General features: G+C 41.7%; 2 protein-coding genes and 1 long non-coding RNA gene across 3 annotated transcripts in view; 2 read left to right on the top strand and 1 right to left on the bottom strand.

Annotated features, from left to right (window-relative positions):
- The first annotated feature begins 132 nt into the window (after nucleotides 1-132).
- On the top strand, nucleotides 133-9,035 carry hacd2 (3-hydroxyacyl-CoA dehydratase 2). Its single transcript, XM_080753426.1, has 7 exons — nucleotides 133-334; nucleotides 2,007-2,124; nucleotides 2,449-2,467; nucleotides 4,788-4,876; nucleotides 6,241-6,362; nucleotides 7,603-7,781; nucleotides 8,169-9,035. Exons 1-7 carry the CDS (start codon nucleotides 204-206, stop codon nucleotides 8,249-8,251), a joined length of 741 nt encoding a protein of 246 aa, XP_080609552.1. The 5' UTR covers nucleotides 133-203; the 3' UTR covers nucleotides 8,252-9,035.
- Nucleotides 3,458-22,883, bottom strand: LOC308308056. The gene is made up of 3 exons (XR_013963261.1): nucleotides 22,754-22,883; nucleotides 22,244-22,338; nucleotides 3,458-4,894 (listed from the first exon to the last, which is right to left on the bottom strand). It is a non-coding gene; the product is annotated as an uncharacterized lncRNA (long non-coding RNA).
- Nucleotides 22,191-23,109, top strand: part of gpr39 (G protein-coupled receptor 39) — a 31,756-nt gene continuing 30,837 nt past the window's right edge. Inside the window, exon 1 of the mRNA XM_080753425.1 lies at nucleotides 22,191-22,960. Coding sequence (XP_080609551.1) covers nucleotides 22,766-22,960 — 195 coding nt within the window. The 5' untranslated portion in view covers nucleotides 22,191-22,765. The remainder of the gene's footprint in view (nucleotides 22,961-23,109) is intronic.

Raw genomic sequence — 23,109 nt, 5'->3', positions numbered from 1 at the left:
CGATCCAACCGTCATGTTTCAGGGCTGGTTGTTACTTGTGGCCAGGAGGCGGCGCTCGTCGCAGAGACGGTCCCATATCGTCCAGGAGGCCTTTGAGCCTCAGCCTTTCATTTCCTGATTCGGCGCTAGGATTCGGCGCAGCCAGTCCGCCGTCAGCAAGGACCAACAGCTCAGGGTTGCAGACAGTCAGTCATCGTAGAGTCATGTCAGCACCTGCTATGGGGACCAGCAGCAAAACAGCCGCCCACACTGATGTGGCCCCGAAGAAAAAGAGGGGACCAGGTGCTCTGGCAACGGCCTATCTGGTTATTTATAACGTCGTTATGACAGCTGGGTATGTAGCCAGTGTGTGTCCCTGGTATGTGGAGCGTGGCTGAATGAATGAGGCTTATGCATGGGACCTCCTGTCAAATACATTCAACAGCATTCTTGAAGGATGCCTTGATTTTACGTTGTGTTGTTTGTGTAATTGCGTCCGTGAATGTTTATGGTACATATATTATGCAGAATACCAACGTTGTAACGACAGAATTGTCATTGTTTTGGCCTTTTGGGCCATATTTCTGACGGCCTCGGCTCCACCACCAGACAGTTGCAGTTGTCAAATACTCGGGTGCAAATGGGTTCATTGTCATGGCTGCTGGCTGGGTAGCCTCGGCCTAGAACTGTGTTAACACACCACTGTTCATCACATTACTGCAGTTTTCTTGTCTTGCATTTAAATTAGCACAGCTAATTGCAGTCATATAGAACAAAATACGCACTCACTCACTCACTCACTCACTCACTCACTCACTCACTCACTCACTCACTGACTGACTGACTGACTGACTGACTGACAGTGGTGGAAAAAGTAGTCACATTTGTAAAAGTATCAATACTGCAATGTAGAAATACGCTTTTACAAGTAAAAGTCTGGAATTCAAAATGTAGGTCCTACTTGAGTAAAAGTACAAAAGTATTGGCTTAAAAATGTTTTCAAATGTACAAAAATATGTTTGAAACGTATATGGTTGTTTTGTGATAATAATCAAAAGTAACTAGTAACTAAAGTTTTCAGATGAATGTAGTGGAGTAAAAGTGCAATATTTGCCTCTGAAATGTATTGGAGTAGAAGTAAAAGTACTGAAAATTGGAAATACTCTTGTGTAGTACATATACCTCAAGTGTAATTAGGTACAGTACTTGAGTAAATGTACTTTACTTACTTTACATCACTGCTGACTGACTGACTGACTAACTGACAGCATGCATCACTGACAAGTCAGGCCACCATGGGCCATTGGTATGTTTTGCAAGATTTCCCCTACATTTCTAAATTCCAAATTGGCTTGTACCATGGACTGAGAGGTGCGTCTTTTGCCCTAATAGACTACATAATGTAGCCTATTGCACAATAGTAGGCGTTGTTTTGGCACCAACGTGATATGGCTCGAACCAGTTAGGTTACATTATTGTATCCTCTCCGGCCACACAGTAGCTTCTCTGTATTAAGCACAAGGATTCATACAAACTAAGTAATACCCTACTTTCCATTTTCTACATTGTTCAGACATAGTGGCTGTATTATAAGAATTAAATTGCGAGGCGGATCCTGTTCTCAATAGCATGTAATATGCTCTTAGAAGGTTCTGATATCACTTTGTTGTGACATGCCATTGCCACGTTAACATGAAATGTTGCAGAAGGTTTACTCTTGTCTTTCTGAATGATGCTGTCTGTGGTAAAGGTTTTTCCTGCAAGGGGAATATTCGTTTTGTAGTAGCAGGACGTTTAGATAGATATACTGTATACTGTAACTGGAATTCATGACATAAGATGCTGGGTCTGTCTGGAAGGTCTGATGAAGAGCCGTTAGGCTCGAAACGTAACCACAAGTAAACTTTTATCATTGGGAGCATAAATCGGTGTGCAGACTTTTATTCTTCTATCTGTCTGACCATGGCTCTATGGTAACTATGGGTAAATAATATGTAAATAATAAAAATAATATGTTTTTCTGGTAGGTGGCTGGTAATAGCCGTGGGCCTGGTCAGGGCATACCTAGCCAGAGGCAGCTACCATGGCCTCTATTACTCCATAGAGAAGCCACTGAAGTTCTTCCAGACTGGGGCCATGTTGGAGGTGGGTTACGGACAGTTCAGAGCATCTGTTGTCTCTGTACACATGTAGTCTACTAGTACCATATGGCTACTTATTACTTAACAGTAATTTATCCAAAGCTTTAGAGAATCATGGTGCCATTAAGTAGATTTGTGTTTGTTCTTATTTTTGTGCTTGCAGCACAGTTAGCCACTGGAGCAGGCACAGCATTAAATATGTTTTTTATATATAGGCCTACTGTACAATATATTTGTTGTAAATTCAGTGTAACCACCTACTGTAGGCTTTATGTCATTGGTTCCGTTTATACATGCTTATTGCTTGGTTTTTCTTTTTCCTTCACAGATATTGCACTGTGCTGTTGGTGAGTCTCTCTCAACCCTCCCTGCTTTGCTTTTTAGTGAAAGTCACTTATGCTTAATTTATAATTTGTGCAACTCGCCAAAAATGACGAGCTTGTTAGAGCATCTGTTTTTGGCGAGCAACACGGTCATAGGACAAGTCAGAAAATATAAATCAGGCTTTATTAACTGACCATGATGTATTCTTCAGACTCTATCTCACCCCCTAGCACACATTCGCTATATCACTTATTGAACGCTCCGCAGAAAGTCAACATTCACAGCGATGGAAATAATAAGGACCCAGGACCCCACTTTGAGAACCACTAGTGAAAATAGTTTTTAGCTGTTCCAGGTTTAACTGATAATAAATCTTTACAGTGTTTATCTTACACAATAGACAATACATTAAAAAACGAATTAAACTATCTAAACTAATATAGCAACTTAAGTAGAAGAAGTAAATTATTTTAACATGGACTCCAATGGAGGCGCATCCCCGGGACCCCAGGACCATGACATGAATGAGTCCCTGGGCGACTTGAATGAGTTTTTGATGCGGGATGCGCACGTAATGACATCACTGCATCTCTGAGCTGTCTCTCCCTCTCTCTTCAAGGATACGGCTCCCCTCCGCTGGCTAATGTTTATACTTAGTCGTATGACCGTTATGCACACAAAAAATAGCAGATCTACAACCTTGCAGCACATTGTGTGAGCTTTAGATCGGCTATTTTCGGCATGCAACACCGTCGTACACACATTTCACTTGACCACAGAGATGATGTAATGGATACCGATTTGCATGAATTTTTGACTAAATCTGTAGGAGTAGTAGCAACGTGTGTGCTTGGCAAAAATGCTAAATGGCGGAAAAGGTAGAATGTGTGTGGCCTATTTGGGAAGTTCCGTTATGATCCAAGGAACCCAGGGTGAATAGCCATTTATGGACGGACATATGATAATAATTATAATATTTGGAATTTACAAGGGCAGGGGGGAGAGGGTAGGTAACAACAACAACTTTATTAGGAAAAAAACTAAGATAGAGAATTACGATAAGAGATAAAAGCAGTAAAACACTAAAAGCAAGAGTTGATACAAGGTCAACTGAGAAAGGCAATTGTGAACAGGTGGGTTTTGAAGGTAGGGAGGGGGCGTCTGATGCGTTTGGGGAGTTCGGATCGATGCATAGATAGACATATAGAAGGATAAATGCATTCATGCAATTTCAATGTTATTCATATTTTTATTTAAATAGAGAGCTTCAGATTGATGTTGCTTAGAGAATGAGGTTGGTGTTGCACTAAGGCCTTTACACTCTCTACTCTTATCCTGTTGTTTGGTGACAATGTTAAATGCCTGAATTGTAATTGTATGTTGTTACCCTTGCAGCCAGAGAGAGTAGACCCCCATGAGTTGGATCAGGGAGATATGAGAGAATATGTTGGCTGAGACAGTGTTAATGTGATAAGAGGCTGAACCTCTTGGGTACTGTTGGCGCAATGGGTTCACAGTCCATTCTCTTCATTATCAGGGATTTGAAGCTAAAGCTAGCTGACCTTTCCTCTGCAGAAAACAGGCTCCCTGTCTGTTCAGCCTCTGTCTTTCTCTCCCTGCAGACTCTCTCAATTCAAAGGAGCTTTATTGGCATGAGAAAACATACGTTTACATTGCTAAAGCAATTGTCAAAAATATAATAAACTGTTGAAAATGGGAAACGTATACAGTTGGAGGGGGTACAGCATTGTGTAAACAGAGTTATGTCACATTTTGTTGTTATTTTTTGAAACAAATAGCAACAATCTTTTGCAGTCAATTTGGAACAAATGGCAGCATTTATTTTTTCTCAATACCATTTGAATAGTATACCAAAAAAAAGCCTCAGATTTAAAATGTGTTTAAAGGTAGCAGCTCTGTTTATACTGTATGTGCGGTATGTCTCGATGTCACTCAATGGTTTGTAGTCCTTAAGGTGGTTGTATTCCATTCTCTATTCTTCTTTTATCGTGACAGTGCTCTCGAACACAAATCATGCGTAATCTCCCTCTTGCTCTGACACTTTTGCATGTGCACAAACACTGCTCAGAGCTACCCTCTACTGGCCAGGCTACTACAGTATATCAGTATTTAATCAAAGCAATTATTGTGGGGGTTCACTGATCAAACAATTTGGTTAGATAAACTACTGTACAGTTCTTTAGCAAGCACAATTACTTGTGTAGTATTAAAGTGGACAAAACAGTTCTATGTTGTAACCTTTCCTTAAATGCAAGAGAAGTGCATGTTTACAGTATTATTAGTTGAATTCTTCCAGGTCTGAATGTTGGTGCTGTGTTGTAGGAATCGTGCCTTCCTCTGTGGTGTTGACTGGCTTCCAGGTCCTGTCACGAGTCTTCCTCACCTGGGCTGTGACACACAGTGTCAGAGAGGTAAGACTGTTTTACCCCCTAAATTCAACACACACACACACACACACACACACACACACACACACACACACACACACACACACACACACACACACACACACACACACACACTGTCTTTAGTCTCGAACACTTTCCAAGGTATTTCTTATTTCTAGTTGTTTTTTCTGTTCTACTGAATGATAAAATACTGTTCGCTAGCTACCAGTGGTACACATTTTCATAATTGCGACCGTAGGTCGCAATTACTACAGAAAGCTCCACCAGGTGTCCGTGCGTCAGTCAGTCAGTCAGTCCGTCCGTCCGTCCGTCCGTCCGTCCGTCACACGTCAGACGTCACACTTTTGCCCTGCTCATATCTCCGCAACCGTTGCCCCGATCCATGCCAGATTTTGCACACACACTCCTTACCTGCCAAACTACAACCCCCGGAGTTCCAGGGACCCCCAGGTCCCTGGGGGACCCCCAGGTGTAAAAAAAATACCAAATGTGCAAAAATGACCAAATGACCACCCCCACGGGGCTGCTCACGGGGAATTCCCGGGGACCACCCACTCCTGCTACTCCAGAACGGATGCAAAAGTGGTGGCGCCCCCAGTGGAGGACCCCCTCCACTGCAGCTCACATAAAATGCCCTAACTCGGCCTAGGAGCCTCCGGGAGAGCCGGGGCCGGTACCTATTCGTCCGCCAAGGCAACGCGGAGACCCCACCCCTCATTTCTCACATGGCCCTCTTCTAGCGAGACCTACGGTCGCTTATCTCCCGATTAGGGAGTCTTACTGGTGATTAATTGTTCTATTATTCACCCTGTTTGTAGACTGAAGAGAAGTGGAAGTGAAGTACTGTAAGATAGCTTTGCTCAGCCACTGTAATCTGTGATGTTGCAGGAGTGTATATGCTTAAAGCAGTACAGAGAATAACAACATGCATTTTTAAATGCATGTCAAGTGCATTTTAGGTTTTAAATTGTGTGTGGGCAAAATATTTGAAAGGCTTTTTGTGGACTTGTTTGTGCATGTGTGTGGTTGCTTGTATAAACAGTATACTTTCAGGGACTGTGTGTTAATGTTTGCATTTATATTCTTCTTGAGTGTGTACATGTCAAATTTGCATCACAATTAACGTCATGTCTCACGGCCTTGAGACATGTTTCCTTGCCTTGGTGTGTTCATGGCGCTTACTCCGACCTTGCTCTTTGTGAGTTGCTCTGAATAAGAACGTCCGGTAAAAATACCTTAATTGTAATAAACGTGATCTTTTGGTCAACAACATAGCAGAGCATAATTTAAATCACAGATATAATGTAATGTGAGGCCATTCTTTTGCCTGTGCTCTCTCCACGGCCATGTGCATGTCTTGTCTCCAGGTGCAGAGTGAGGACAGCGTGCTGCTGTTTGTAACAGCCTGGACCATCACAGAGATTATCCGCTACTCCTTCTACACATTCAGCCTGCTCAACCATCTGCCCTACCTCATCAAATGGGCCAGGTAGGGAGGCCACTGAGATGGTGTTTTATCCGTTTTGTCCATAGCAGCACCAGGCACTGTTTCAGATTGACAATGATGTTGAAAATTATAGTCCCACCCGTGGTACTATTTCAACAATATCTGTGACTTAGATTTTGCTGACGGCAAACAAGATTTCCGTCATGAATGTCTATTGCACTGTATCTCAATAATGTATTAAATCTACATGCACAACAACCAATACAACCTTGTTAAGTGCCTCTCCCACCATAAGCAAGAGGCATGTTTTGTAGCTAGGTAACAAAATACTACTGCTCCAGCTTCACCTTCGCCTCCTTGACTTTCACTTTGCTTTCTGCCCTTAGAGACCGATACTGTCTATGATAGGTAGATCAAAGGTGTTAAATTCAACAAATTGTCTGCACGTGTGTCAGCCACTGGGTTTGCAGTGCCAACGATGGAAGATGCGAGTCGTTACCTCTGGCAAATGCAATAAGCGCCAGTGTCCTTAATGTTCCTTCACTTCTGATCATTGTTGGATGATTTAAGAAATACTAATTTGAACTCCTGTTACAGTGCCTTTATTCATGAAATGGAAGTAATATAGTCCGGGAGCCGTGGGGGTGAATGTGGATTCGCCTGTAAAAGTTTTTTTCTCAACTGATTCTTGTAGCTTGGGGTCACCTCTTAAGGATTCAAGATGATGACCAGTGATATCCGTTGAGCATGTTTTATTATTAACCCCTTAATGCCTGAAACACAAGAAATCCACCCAGGAGGAAAATACCCAGAAAAAGATTTTTTTTCTGGGTATTTAAGGAAGATCTGAGGGGTCTAACTAGGGGTTTGTCATGCTGCTGAATCCATTGCAGGCATTTGTTTTGCACAAAAAACATTCCGTGGGCTAGAAATGGCCTCAGAAAACAATACACGTATGGGTGAGTATTCATGTTAGTCGGAGGCCTTAGGGTTTTTTTTCTCGTGCTAATCAGTCTAAAAGTGCAAAATCCTGCACAGATGTAGCTCAGGGCATGCTCTAATGATTTAGCTAGGGCGCCCAAGTCTGCGACATTCGGGGTCGCCACAGCGGCCAAATCAAGTTGGGCTCCCATCGACTTTAGTGATGAAAAGTGATGAGTCAGAGTTTTGTGGGTGCTGTTGGTGACCCCGAAGGTCGCCGACTCGGGCGCCCTAGCTAAATCATTAGAGCATGCCCTGAGCTACATCTGTGCAAAATTTGTCTCTCTCCTCCATGCTACAGGTACACCTTTTTCATTATGCTGTATCCTATGGGGGTGACGGGGGAGCTGCTGACCATCTACGCAGCACTGCCATATGTGCAGAAGACGGGCCTATACTCGGTCACTCTCCCCAATAAGTACAACTTCTCCTTTGACTACCACACGTTCCTCATCCTCACCATGGTCTCATACATTCCACGTAAGTGGCTCAACCGATTCAGCCCTTCAGTATGTTATGCTTCCCATCAAACTGTCAATCACCACACTAGGCCACCATACTCATAATTACACTTTCCCAGTGAACCTGCTCCATGTCAGTGCAAAGAAGTGGCTATTAACTCCATGTTTATCAGAGAAGGCATACTGCATCTATACCCTCTTCATGCCAACTGTGGGGGATGATTGTTAGTGACCGGGACAGCACTACACATAGGGAATTTGCAATAATTAAATTGGAAGAAAATAGTTTGATGTCAAATTGATAAGGAGTTTGATGTCAAATTGATAGGGAATTTGCAATAATTAAATTGGAAGAAAATAGTTTGATGTCAAATTGATCAACCATTTTTGTCGTCTTTTGCTCCAGTCTTTCCCCAGCTTTACTTCCACATGTTGCGACAGAGGAAGAAAGTGCTGGGCCATGTGGAGGACTACAGCAAGGTGGAGTAAGCCTAAACTAAATGGCCACATCTGATCAAGCAGAGTGAAAACAAAACAAAACCAAAAGGAAGAAAAAGACCCAACAATGTCAGAACGACTTACCAGCGGACAGAAGAGCACTTCTTCGAAGACAAACGCATTCCTGCCTGGCCAATGAAACCATGTTTGCTTGTTGAAATACAGAACCCAGAGTTACCATGGCAGATGATCTCGAGTATTTTTGTTTGGGGCTTTTTTGGTTGTTGATTATTATTATTTCTTTGTATTGTTTCCTGGGTTATATTGATCGCTCATGTACTGCACAATATAAATGGACTGGTATTTTCTTTTTTGTGTTTGTCTCTATTGAATAAGTTGCAGTTATCTTTAACTCTGAAAGCTCGTAACTGTAAAGAAACGGTATTGTAAAAGGGATACAGTCACACTGCCTCTTTGTTTTGAGCAGTGAGCAAAGCCAGGTCACAACGCTGGTCAGACACAATGTATGAATTGAATGCACTGATACAATCAATAGCCTGTTCTCAAATTACATTTTAGAAGAGAACAAAATAGATCTCTCACCCCCCATACCATTTTATGTTATTTAATGATAAGTAGCATTAAGTCATTTTTTACAACATAAAAATAGCAATGTATAGATTATGCTGGCACTAGTAGCAGTTGGGACCCATAGTACAAACATGGTTTAAAGCCTGTTAAGTTATTTTTGAGACATTTATTAGTATTTTATTTGTCGTTTGCAGAGGCTTGATTACATTCCCTGTTTAGGTAAATAAAGCTTTTTCATTCTGTGTTTGCATGGTTTTCTTTACATTTTTTGTGTACTAACAAGTTAGCCGCTGTAGTCGGGTGTTTTGGAAATTTGCTTTCACACATCTCCCATTTGTTCCTTGTGATCTAGCGTTCAATACAGAATGTTGATTATCTTTTAACCAATCTTTTTATTTTTACTTGATTGTGGGTTTGTTCAATTTTATAATTTTTTGATTTGATTGACGTTTAAAATCATATACATCTACATCCTTTGAGAAGCTGGAATTGAAATGAGCTTTGATTATACTTGTCGCTGTTGTCAACATTGTGACATCAGTCAAGCCTGAGGGCTGACTTAGCAAAAAAGAAAATCAGAGTTTCATGCTTAACTTTGTATAAGCTCTTGGAAAGTGATATTTCTCTTTGTAGAACCGTTTACATTTTTGCACCCATAACTCGTACAAGGAAAAGAAGATTAATCCCCCATTAATTAACCCCCTAAATCTCTCTCTCTCTCTCTCTCTCACACACACACACGTACACACACTTTTTCAAAGTTTGGTGTGAATTTTTCATACAGAAGACCTATTTAAAAATAAAAGATAACATTTTTAACATGACTACACAAAAAGACAGACAAACATAGTATTGGCCTACTGTATGAATTGCTTAAAGTGCAGTAATTTGTAAGCAACTCTTTCCAATGGTACAAAACATGCAAATGTAACTACTGTAGACACATTGGGTTTAATTGAAAAACAAAATGTATATGTATGTTGAAAAGTTGAAGCTTTCTTCAGATAAACATACTTGAGAGTGGCATAACGTGCACTGAAAGGAGGCTAACCTTGACACTCGAATGATTTGGATTAGTGAGCTTGTAGTCATAATCAGTGAATAAAGATGTAATCTACAGAGAGAGAGAGTCGACTTGGAATGGTGAAATTGTCACCCCTTTTACCCTGTCCCCTCTATAGCCCAGATGATCCAGGACCTTTCTTTTACCCTGTCCCCTCTATAGCCCAGATGATCCAGGACCTTTCTTTTACCCTGTCCCCTCTAGCCCAGATGATCCAGGACCTTTCTTTTACCCTGTCCCCTCTATAGCCCAGATGATCCAGGACCTTTCTTTTTTGTAACGATCCCATTGCTAACGTTTATCTTCATACAGTAACCCAACGTCAGTACCATGGTATTGCCTTGGTTTACATTATCCAAATGGATGTTTTAGCTGTGAACTGTACAAACTGTACATCGAACAGTATTCTACAAAACAATGTCCATCACTGCTGTTTCAGCAATTCCTGTGTTACCCTAAAACTTGGTCTTGCGTTTCTCTTCTTCAAGGTGATGGTTGCTTTTAAGCCTGCACCATCATACATGCTCTTTCTATTCTGATTCATCCACAGATGAAGACATTGTTTAAGCATGATTGGAATAGTTGGAAATGTCTCACATTGACAGGAGTGCCGCACTCCTGTCAATGTGAGACATATGGCTGTACAATTTTGCATGGAAGAGGAAATAATCCAGTTGCCTAGAATGATGATCCTTTATTACAACCTAAAAGCATGCCACATATTACTCAAACTGGTTCTACTGAGCAAAGTTCAGCTTTTTGATACAAATGTTTTGCATGGGACCAACAGACTTTGTGCAACTAATTAAAGTTATGACTCCTAAAGTATATATTTACAATAAACTCATATGGGAAGCAAGACATTGGTCTCTACTGTTACTTGTAATTAAGGCCTTTGTAATCCTGGATTTGGGGGAGATGATAGAAAAGAAAAACGTATTAATATATTATTATATTACCATTGGGGAAACGACTCAGAAAAGAATCAGCATGATTTTGGGCTATCTTTTATTTCTAGTGATTACAGAACTGCTTAGGCCTATATGTCTCAGATATAAACCTGTGGTAGTTATGGCAGACATAAAAGGGTACACAAGAGCAGATGATTCAAACTAGTGTGTGTGTGTGTGTGTGTGTGTGTGTGTGTGTGTGTGTGTGTGTGTGTGTGTGTGTGTGTGTGTGTGTGAGAGAGAGAGAGAGAGAGATATCTGTGACTATATCTACTGTAAGTCCATTTCAATTACTTATCTCACTGTGATCCATGTTTCGTCCTACAGTGTTGGTACATAGAGCCCAAGGAGATGCAGATACAGGTAGCCTACCAAACGTGATGGAGTTAACAACAGATATTTAAATATCCCAGTTCATGCAGCCTATTTCTAACTATAGTGTTGACCTGACTAACCTGTCTCTTGCTCTCTAATTCCTTTTCTTAATTTAACACAACCCAAACGATCATAGATGGAGATCCTTTCTGATATACTGTACTCTACAGTAGCCTATAACAATGTGTTGCATGACCACTTGATGGCAGCAATGGATCAGTGGCTCAGGAGAGCTGACTGGAATTTACCCTGATGTTCCAAGGTCATGTAAAGAAGGAAAAGCCAAGCCACTCATGTCACTTTATTGGTCCATTATACTGAGCTTGCCTTAAAGGACTAGTTCACCCCCAAAATGACTTTCTTTCTATTGATTAGTCATGCCATGGAGACTTGAGTTCAATAACACTTTTAGTTTTTTGTCACATTCCTAAGACAAAAATGTGATAACAATAAATGTACCCCCATTCGTTCCGGAATCAATGGGGGTAAATTTACTCGAATCAATTTTCTTTTTACTCGAATCATTTTTTTTTACTCTAATAACATTTTTGTCTTAGGAATGTGACAAAAAACAAAAAATATTATTGAACTGTACTCTCCATGGCATGAGTAATCAATAGAAAAAAGGTCATTTTGGGGGTGAACTACTCCTTTAAGTTTGATGGAATGCATTGAAGTCAATGGGTCCGTCCACCAGGTCCTGAAAGTTTCCTTTTTCGGGTGGAGGGTAATGGGGGGGGGGGGGGGGGGGGGGTTAACTGCTTGTTAAGATGGGGGGCGCTTGGGAGTCGGGAGTGTGTGGAGTGGTGGAAGTATGGGGGAGTGGTTATAGAGGTGGGTGAGTGGGGGGGGATTCGGGGATAGGGGGTCATGTTTGTATGGGGGGTGAGTGGTGGCAAGGCCTGTGTGGGGCATTTCAGATGAGGACCAACTGTAGTTCCTCTGAATTCCATTTCAGCCCAGCACAACACAGCTGATAATAGGACTACATCTGTTTGGGGGTCCTTGACTTTAAAATGTTTGACAACCGTTGACTTTTCAAAAATACATTTGTGCAATGGCAAAATTCTTTGTTGTAAAGGAGATTGTTGCTATTTGACTGGCCATGAATGTCGTCAAACAATAGCTTTACATGCTTATCTTTTATTTACACAGTTTGCATATGAAATGTAAAAGCACACACTACAGTTGAAGGCAAGTTATCAATGATATTCCACTGTGGCTGTGAACTGTGTCAACATCTTTATGGATTGTTTTTATTGGCTTCCCTCCTGTAAACTGAACCCATGAAGAAAACTATATTGCAAAGATTTCTTAATATAGCCTAAAGAGAAGCCAAAAAATACAAAACATAAAATGAGAAGAAATTATATTTTTGAGTGTGAAGGGGTTTTATTTTTAGGGTCCACATTTACATATAGGCCTACAGTTTGTATATTTTGTCACATAAGGTTGCAATAGATTTTACTTCTGGTCAATCAATCAGTCCCAGTATCTTGTGAATGAAGACACAAAAGCTCTTGAATCATTGTACATGTTTCTGTCCATCCACCAGAGGCCCTCCGTTAAGCACAGACTCCTGGCCTTGCTCTGGACTTTATGAATTGACACATTCTGTGGGTATCTGCCCGTAATCTGCCTTTATGTAGGCCTATTGGAGTGATTTCATTGTGGTTGTATGAAACAGATATGTTTTGGGGGTGTTTTGTGTATAACACACACCCAGGCTGAGGCTCAGCAATGACACCATGATTTGTAAAGGTTGACATTTTATTACATTAAGATACAGATTATGCCACTGCAATACTGGTCACTAGAATACATCTCTCCATCATGTGAGCGCAAGGGCTCATCGGTGACTTATGATAGCGGTAAGGAGAACTTCTAACGCCTGTCCTCCACCCGGTTACCTGTTTCTCTCCCTACTTGCCTGTCTTCTGTGGTCTCACCAGCCTTGTCCTGTGACACCTGCCACCCCTGCCGATCCTCATGTTGCTGTGTTAATTTTGTTCCCCATCCCAGTTGTTTGCTAATTTAAAATATTAAAATTATTAGAAATCTTTCACAATAATTCTACATGTTTTGACAATAGCAGATCTACAATCTCACAAACTCAAACCACAGCCCACTTCTGGACTGGTTGGCTGCCACTTTTTCTCATCACCTTGCTGTTGCAGTGAAAGTCACTTTTGCGTTGCCAAAATTGTAAATCCCTTTGCGATTCCTTGCGCAAGTTGTTATTATTTGTACAGAGGGATGCCTACTGTATAGACCTTTAAATGTATTGAATCTACCAATGCATAGCCTTGTCTATGGCCCATAATCTTTAAAACTGAAAGCCAATAACAGGAATGTCCCCTTTACAGCTCTGTATTAACTATTATGATTGATTGCAAGTAGGATAAAAATAAAATCAAGAATTTTGGATTTACAAGATAATAACCAGCTCACAAGAAGCTCACGTCACGACGATCGTCTATTTTTGCTTCGTGACACGGTGTGCAACCAAGTGTAAATCAGGCATTAAATCAGTTTGTGTTGTTCGTCTTCTATTCCAAGTCTTCTGAGGATTAGTCAATGAAATATCTTTCACAATTCTTATATAATGTAATGTATGCTCAACTAACTACATACTCTGTGACCTTATTTCAACTTACATTCCCTCACATATACAAAAAAATCGTATAAAAGGTCAGAAACGTCAAATTAAAGGCACAAGCTTCAGTGTGGTTAACAGGTGTGGAATGTGCTTACTTAGCCTACTCTATATGAAAATGTTATCTGTGTTTTCAAAAAGTGCCTAAAGCTGCAGTTGCTTCAGATATGATTAAATACTTAAATACCCTGAATGGCATTTTACGCCATCCATTACAATCTTTTTTACACTTGCCATGGGTCTCTACTGTATTTATAGGCCTAATACCTATTTAATAAATGATTGTTTTGTAAATTGTAATCCCAAATCTAGACGTGTTAAAAAATACACTACTGCTGTGTCTAGGACCCTATTCTTCTTCTTTTTTTAACTATAATTTGTACCCCACGATAACCCATTTTTTCACCCAGTGCCAATTGCCTAACCTGTAATCCTGGTTTCTGCTCTCCCTCTGCCATGCCTGGGGAGTCCCGGCTGGCTAGGGGGAGGCAGTATAGAAACCAGGATTACTGCATGTTTTTTGTGAGGGTATCTACCCTACGAGACACGGGGAGAACATTCAAACTCCGCACAGAAAGGCCCTTTCGCCAACCCCACCTAGGGTGTGGGCGCTGATGACGCGGAGGAGGAGGAAACAAGCTCCCAGCACCTACAGCTTTCCCTGGCGGGAATCGAACCCAGGAACCCTGTGAAGCGACAGCACTACCAAACTGCGCCACCGTGCCCCCATAGGACCCTATTCTTATGCTTCAGATAGCTTATCAGGGTGTCCCATTCCCCATATCTCCAGTATGTCTCATATGATTTGCTTGTATTTAACTGATTTGTTGACGTAAACTGAACTGAACCTTTGGCATTTAAAATAGCCGCAATTCAGTCCCCTAAACTGCTGTATGTCAACTGCAGATTCTGATTGTCCATTTTTGTTCATAAACAAAGAGAGAAGTAGCCGTATAATGTTCAACAGACTATTTTCAAGTAATCTGCAGGCGTTGGAAAAGTTCACTCTAATAAAAGTTAGAAGAACACACAATATTGAGTAAAAAAAGAGAAAATATAATTATTACTTTATTTTGTATTTTGAGATATTTCTTTTTATTTGAACTTGAATGTTGTGACATTGATTCTCTTGTCGAAAGTGTCGCTTCCTCCAGATCACACATCGATTTTGTGCATTTATAGACAGTTAACAAATAAAATACTTAGAATACTGTTAATGACATTGTCCCCCCCAGCACTTTCAAGGCTACCCGTGGCCACCTTGATTGAGGAAAATCACACAGAATTAGACTCCCGTTTCCATTCTTAGCTCCATATCCAAAGTCATGGAGAAAATAGTCTACGAACAGATTGCAAGATATCTCGATGAGAATAATCTGATTTACGAGTTCCAATCTGGATTCAGAAAATCTCATTCCACCGACACATGCCTTCTCTATTTGACCGACCAAATCAAACGCGAAGCGGATGACGGCAAATATAGCGGCATGGTCATGATGGACCTCCAGAAGGCATTTGACACCGTAAATCATTCTATTCTGATTGAGAAACTAAAAGCCATCGGTCTTGACAGCGCAGCAGTGAGTTGGATGCAGTCTTACCTGGTGGGAGGGAACAGGTGGTGGAGATTAACGGTACCCTGTCCCCCCCCCTCCCAGTAAGCTGTGGTGTTCCTCAAGGTAGCATACTGGGACCTCTGTTGTTCCTAATATACGTGAACGACATGGCATCTGCTTGCGACTGCAACCTGTTCCTGTTCGCGGATGACTCGGCTCTCCTAGTCTCGGGCAAGGACCACTTGCAGGTTGAAAAGACACTTAACTCTGAATTAAGTAAGATCTGCACATGGCTTAACGACAACAAATTATCAATTCACCTGGGAAAAACGGAGTCCATCCTCTTTGGATCAAATCATAACCTCAAAAAAGTCGAAAACTTCACAATCAAAGTGGGTGACAAGGTCATAACACGAAAAAACGAAATCTCTTACTTAGGATGCATCCTTGAAGCTAATCTTTCCAGTGAAAAGATGACTTCTAAAGTAATAAATAAAATCAACCAACGTACTCGTTTCCTACAGAGGATCGCCCCGATGGTCAATTTCAACACACTGAAGACCATAGCTGGTGCTATAATCCAGCCCCTCTTTGACTACGGAGTCCACGTATGGTATCGTGACGCACCACAAGCCCTGAAAACTAAACTCCAAACAGCCCAAAATAAACTAATTAGGGTCCTGCTTATCCTTCCCTATCAGACTCACCTCACCGCTACTCACCAATTAAGAGTGGGGTGGCTCAGAGTAGATGACAGAGTACAGCAACTTGCAATGGGCCTGGTGTACAAGATACACTACACCACTATGATACCCAAGTACATTTCAAAATACTTTATAAACATTAAGGATGTCCATAATTACAACACCAGAGGCAGCGCCACAGATCACTTTCAACCCAGAGTCAAAACCAACAAAGGGTCAAACTCTTTTTTCTGCTATACCACCAAAATGTGGAAAGCTTTACCGAAGGCCATAAAGGAGTGTGGATCACTAGCATCCTTTAAAATTGCCCTGAAAAACCACTTACAGGCAGCAGCCGTTCGCAACTGGTAAAAAATGAACCTAGCCCAACCCTACCCTCCCCTGCCCCTTCTCTGTATATACGTAAGCAATTTACCCCGAGTGAGAGGACATTATGCTCTCATAATGTCCGCAGTGCGGGTGTGATCGGACGAGGCGCCAGCCGAGTCCGATAACACCCGCACTCAGGACATTATGAGAGCATAATGTCCGACCCCGAGTGGTAAATAGCTTTTCTACCACTTTTTCCCGTATACATGAAAGAAAACACATAGTTGTAACTTGCAAGGATCTTAAGTTACAATCATTATTGCCTATAAAACTTCCGCCATAACAACAAATAGTGCCACAAACAACATCTTCTACTCACCACCAGATGGCGCCAACTCCATGCTGAGACAGATGTCTAGCTTACGCGACCGAGTATTTCCCGGTGAATCTGTGCGCAAAGGTGGGGGCCGATGGGCAAGGAGGGTTGCGAGCTTATGAGAAACAACTAAAATAAGACCTTAAAACCTGGCGAAAACAGTTGCGTGCATTAGCGCAAATGGAAAACATTCAATTAACTTCTGAAAAGCCTACACGGCCTTTAAACAGCGTGCATACGGTGCATTAGATGAGGATAAATGAAATCATTAAATGGAAATCATTAAATTAACTTCTGAAAAGGCTTCTTCTAAGCCTACACTATATAGCCTACTAAAAACGAGTGAATCTTGCCACACGTGAATAATTGTGGTTCAGTGGTTGTAAACAATAACACAGACAATATAAAATCCTTAGTCTAGTTGTGGGAAGAAAAGGATATCATCATCATCATGGCCCCAAATAACTTTTAAATATCTTGCAATTGGAGACGAGTCTCTTACTAAATCGGCAAGAGTGCCTCTCATTTTCAATACATAAAGGCTAAGCTATAGAACCTCTCCATCATCAGCAATAGTCAGTGGTGGTGCGTGTCCCCCAGACCCCCACACTCCCAAGCCCCCACCTTTGCGCACAGATTCACCGGGAAATACTCGGTCGCCTAGCTTACAGCTAAGCTAACGTCAGTTAAAAGCACCGTTCCGGCCGTAAATAGAGGCTGTTCGCTTCCAGAAAGGCATAGGTTCAGAGAAAAGGGGCTTTAAAGTTGGCGGATTGCATTGGATCCAAATAAATCGGCGACGATAGTACGCACGTTAGTAAACATAGGACAGCTGCGACCGTCATTTGTTGGTGGGGGGAAAGGTGTTCCGACCATAGGTTCCGACTCCCTCCTGAAGTCCCCGGATGCGTTCATCGCGTATTGATCTCGGAAATGTGCCTCATTTGCATGTACATCCGGGCATTTCACACATTCCGGCTATTGTGGCCTCATTTACTACTGTTTTAAGCCAATCACAATCCAGTATTTGAACACGTGACTCGAAAAAGTGGTAGAATGTTTGTTTTAGACTTACTGTCTTTTTTGTTTTTCTTTACATATCTACTGCATAGTACTGTGTTCTATTTGTCTGTCATTCAATGTTATATGAGATACTTCAATGGTTTCCAGTGGAAATAAGCTTAGTCTTTTCATGGATCTCCTTTTAGTAGACCTTGTACCAGTGAACTGTACCGTCATGAAACTGTACCTTTTCCTATGCAAACTTCTAATAAAGTCTTCAATCAATCAATCAATGGCTTTCATTTGAACATAGTGGCATTCATCAAGTATTTTATCATATGAATTTGTTCTTAATATTTGGTAAGACGTGTTTGGAAACATGCAGGATGATGATTCCACTGATGTGGTTTCTACTTATCTGTATAACCCACGATTCCCAACCATCTATACAACCCCACCCGTTCACTCAGATCAGCTACCACAGGGAAGCTGACAGAACCCTTGCTAAAAACCCCAGGACAACGATCTACTCGTCTTAGACTCTTCGCCCTCCTGGCCCCCAAACTGTGGAATAAACTCACAGTTGCACTTAGCTACTACCTACTACCTAGAGTAGATATATACTACCTAGCTTCTGCCGTGGTCTGAAGAAAGACTCACCTCTTCAGACTCCATCTTATATAACTTACCTTAGCACTTCCTATCCTCAATGGCCATCCATGTAATTTAGATAGCATTTTGTTTGTTTTTTGATTTTATAACGTTTTTAATGAATAGGTGCTTAGTCTACCTATGTTTACTATTGCTGTGCATTTGATGTATTGATGTTGATGTATCGATGTATTAACTTGCTTATTCTGCTAAATGCCAATTTCCAGTGACCCCAGTTTCTGGGTGTCATGGAACAAATCAAGTAAAATGGAATGGGAGATTTTCATGAAACCTTTGCAGGAATGGCTGTCCCAAAGACAATCAATGTCACGGTTAAAATGACATTATATGTCTATCTCAGAGACATGCTGAAAGATGAGGTTTGATGCGTTGGAAATAAAACAATAAATTAACCAACGTGCCGCATAGCAAGAGATGGAATAGGAAGGGTTTGCAGTGCACCACTACTTACATTTAATTCTGTCTTGTCTTTGTCATACAGTAGGCTATAAGATTCACAAATGTGTGGCGTTTGTACATGTGGTGCTCTGCAGGGACATGCAGAGAATGTTAAAGAGGCAGGGGCTGACATTTCTGGGGTCCGCTCAATATGCAGACGGGCCACTGTTCCGACTAGCGTCGGCAGGTTAGTTACTCGTCACGGTTACTGAGGTTAGGTTTAGGGTTAGGGTTAGGGTTAGTTTTAGTGTCGGAATACCAGCCCGTCGGCATGTTGATGCGGACCCGACATTTCTAAAGGGGCCTTTTGGTGAATATATTGAAAATAGCAGACCTCCAAGTTGTGAGCTTGGAGGTCGGCTATTTTCGGTACTAAACTAAGCGGTCAATAGTGGAGATGCATGTGGCGTAAGGCATGGATTTCCACACAGAGAGGGCAATTCTTTCAACATAAGATGCTTCATTGAAGTTCAGGAGAGTTTGGACAAGGCAATTCTCTTGAATGCTGCCTTCAGGTATGGAAAGAGGGCATTAGCATTTCTTTCATCATAGTAAAAATCAAACCTCGGTTCGAAGTGAAGCGGTGAACTTTTATTCTATGTGTTCTAGAGTTATGAACGTACAGGACAGATAAAACCTGTTCATTCTGAACTGAAATGGCCATATATGGACATGGGACACACATTTAGCTTTTTGAAAAAGCCTAATCATTCTGGACTGATATTCTGGACGTACGGGACAGAAAAAACCTGTTCATTCTGGACTGGAGTGACATGGACATGAGGTGACATACATTTTGTTTTTGAAAAAGCCTGTTCATTCTGGACTGAAATGACAATATATGGGCGTGGGACACACAAAGCCACTCATTGGAAGCGGTTTTCACCGCTTCAAAAACTGCATTCATGGTCTGGAGAGGGCACTTTTTACAGACGGGTAAAAGGACATGTCTATGTGTGCACGTGCCTGGTGCTCTGGTGCTTGTACATGACGGTGGTCTGGGTTTGCACGTGGTGGTCTGGTGTTTGTTCATAATAGTTGATTCATTGACCACAATCAACATCCTGGTTGCATCATTCCTCCTCTAACCTCTCCTTCCTCCTGTCTCTTTCTGCTGCAGTCTTAAGCCAAAACCCCTTCAACACCATGTAAAAAACGGTACTGCATGCCCAGAGTACAGGGTTCGTTTAGCTCAAAGGCTGTGCTTCAAAAGCCATCTTATATTTCTTGATTGAGTTCTTAAGGGCTATAAGTCACTCTCTTTCTGCATCTAACAATGCAAGCATCTAAAATGCAAAGTCAATGTTATGTGAAGATACAATAAAAGTTATCTGTTGAGCCGTTTTATGTAGACACATAAATCACAAGTGTTATCAAGCCATTTATAATCAGGAGGACAATGAGGCCAAAGAAGATAATAATGAATCCTTTTGAAAGGGAGCCGGGGCAGAGTCGAAGAGGCAGGTGTAATTAAAGTAAACAATCACCCTTCATTTTTAGGGCTTTAGCTGTGAGAGTGTGCACCTAGCTGGCTCACAATGCCGTGTCATGCGGATCACAAAGGTTTAATTGATGGTATGTGATAAATTGTGAGTGGCAGGCGCACTCAAAGCTGTAATCTAATCAGGAAGGAGCTGTGATTCTGACCTGTTTGAATCTCAGATGGCATTTGCCACTAGCTCAGCTGAAATATGAAATACAAACTTTCTCTTTTATTCGTTCAGTCTGATATTGATGTATGGGAATGCACTACTTACCCGACTTGTTTTCTAAAAAATATATATATTGTGGACAACAGGTTAACTGGCAAGTGTGCACAAGAAATTAATTTGGCGCTGAACGGTCGAGTGATTTATGAGATTAGGTCCAGACACACGGACATACTGACCTGACCCTCTTATAGCTTGACTCCGCCATAAAAATAACTTAATTTGTATTATTAAATTAGTGCTGTAAATCATTTTGTAAGACTTTCTTTTAATACAGGCCAACTCGTTTATTTGCTTCCCTTCCTGTTTAAAACTGACTCATTGTTAATGTCTGATGATGCAGAGAAGGTGATAACGGCCACCGGGAAAATATGATTGTGTACCGTCCTACTACAGCACAGAACCTCGTCTGGCTTGTTTCAATACGACTTCCTTTCCATCAACAACATGAAAGTTCAACCTCACTCCCTAACTCACCAAAGGCCTGTCCATACTTTCTCCGAAACCAAAATTTTCGTCGGAAAGGTCCGGTTCGACTACAAAATGACATCACTCGCGACTTCTGAAAAGCATTACACCGAATTAGAGTTCGGAAATCTGCATGTCGTAAAGTCGTAACTCTCAGGAGAAAAGTTCGGTTTCGGAGAGACTATATGGACAGGCCTTTACCCTTCTTTAATGTTATGAGTGTTCAACCTCACTCATTAACTCACTAACCCTTTCATTAATGGCACAAGAGTTCACTCTAACTCATAACCCTTTCATTAATGACACAAGAGTTCACTCTACTGTAAATCAAACCCTATCCACAAGTTCCCTGTGTCCCATCAGACTGCGGTGAGCCTGTCACACCTGAATCTGTGAATCACTGCAAGTTGATGCATTGTTGAATCAGCTGTGTGGAGGAAGTGGAGCACACAGCTCACTGGGAAACAATTGTGGATATAACACGAGAGTTCAACCTCCCCCACTAACCCTTTCAGTACTGCTTTCAGTACGGCTGTTCACCTTTATGTGGGTGTTATATCCACGTGCATGTTTTGGCATGTTTATGATAAGTGTAACTTTCAGAAGTGCCGCGAGGTCATATCTGTACCTTTATCTCAAGCCAACACAATTTATAGGCTATATTAACCTCTAAGTGTAGGTCTAAAAAACAGCAGATTTATTTGGTGACGGTCGTCGGGTATACAGTATACAGTAACATCATGTGTTTGCTGTCTGATCTTACTTGACTACATGTTGCTTGTCTGATGTACATTATATTTCTGCTCTTCATCTCTTTAATAACTTATTTTATTTCAGTTATGTCAAACACTTTGTAACCCTGGTTTTGAAAGGTGCTACAATAAGTAAAAGTTATTACTGCTGCTCTTTTTGCATATTCTGTACATCTCGTGTCTAATCTCTGAGTTAAAGCAGAGTACGGTTTAGCAAGAGCTTAATCAAAATGAGTTATTTAGCTACACTGATAAGAGAAATCTGTCCTGAGCACTCCCTCCCTCTCTCTCTCTCTCTCTCTCTCTCTCTCTCTCTCTCTCTCTCTCTCTCTCTCTCTCTCTAAAAGTTTAATGTTTAACTGGCCTGCCCATGTTGGAGGGAGGGTGCAGGAACTTGGTGTAGGTGTAGGGCTGGATCGTACATGTGCTGTGTTGACGCCTGACGTATAGAGGAGAGGAGTGAATCCACTCGTCTTTGTACCAGGACCTCAGAGGGGTCATCCGGGATCCAGAACACCTGTGGAAGACAGACCTGGTAGTCACATTGTTGTACTGATCTTTGAACTGCTGCTGAGGACGGTGAACTTTCTCTCAGGGCAAACTTGAAACCTTGAATCATTTTCTTTTTACATGACATGAGGAGTATCATGGGGCGATAATATATATATATCAAATGGTGATTGAATGTTTCACCAGCCAATGGGATTACATGCCCGAGGAATCCATCAGAGTTTCGGGTGAGTTAAGAATCTCCGATATATGGCTTTTTATCTCAAAAGATTTCTTTCCTGTGGATTTTGACTCCTCTCCCTGGCCTGATCGCAGGGATTGAGCCCTGTGGAACTGATAAGGTAAAGGCCAGAGAGACAGAGAGAGAGAGAGAGAGAGAGAGAGAGAGAGAGAGAGATCAATAGGGGAAAATCTGAGCTCACCAGTTGGCCGCCATGAATGAAGACGCAGAGATAGCAGAGGAAAAGAACTGGCAAGAGCTGGAACTCAGTTTCTCCGTCAAAGTCTTCCTCACTGTCCTCTACAGCCTCATCCTGGTGACGGGAATTCTGGGCAATGCCGTGACCATCCGGGTGACGCAGGTGCTCCGGCGCAACGGCTACCTGCAGAAGAACGTGACGGACCACATGGTGAGCCTGGGGGTGGGCGATAGTCTTGCGTGGCCAGACTGTTGACTCCGCGATTTGGAAATGCTCCCGTCAGGAATAACGTAAGAAGAACGATGAGCATCCGGTTAAAGCGGAAGTGAAGCCTCCTCCCCACTTCCGCTTCGTTTTTA

Source organism: Nannobrachium achirus, assembly GCF_963921795.1.
Source record: "Nannobrachium achirus genome assembly, chromosome: 22".
Taxonomy (NCBI): domain Eukaryota; kingdom Metazoa; phylum Chordata; class Actinopteri; order Myctophiformes; family Myctophidae; genus Nannobrachium; species Nannobrachium achirus.
Note: the sequence above shows the minus strand (reverse complement) of the source record. Positions and strands in the feature narration are given on the sequence as shown.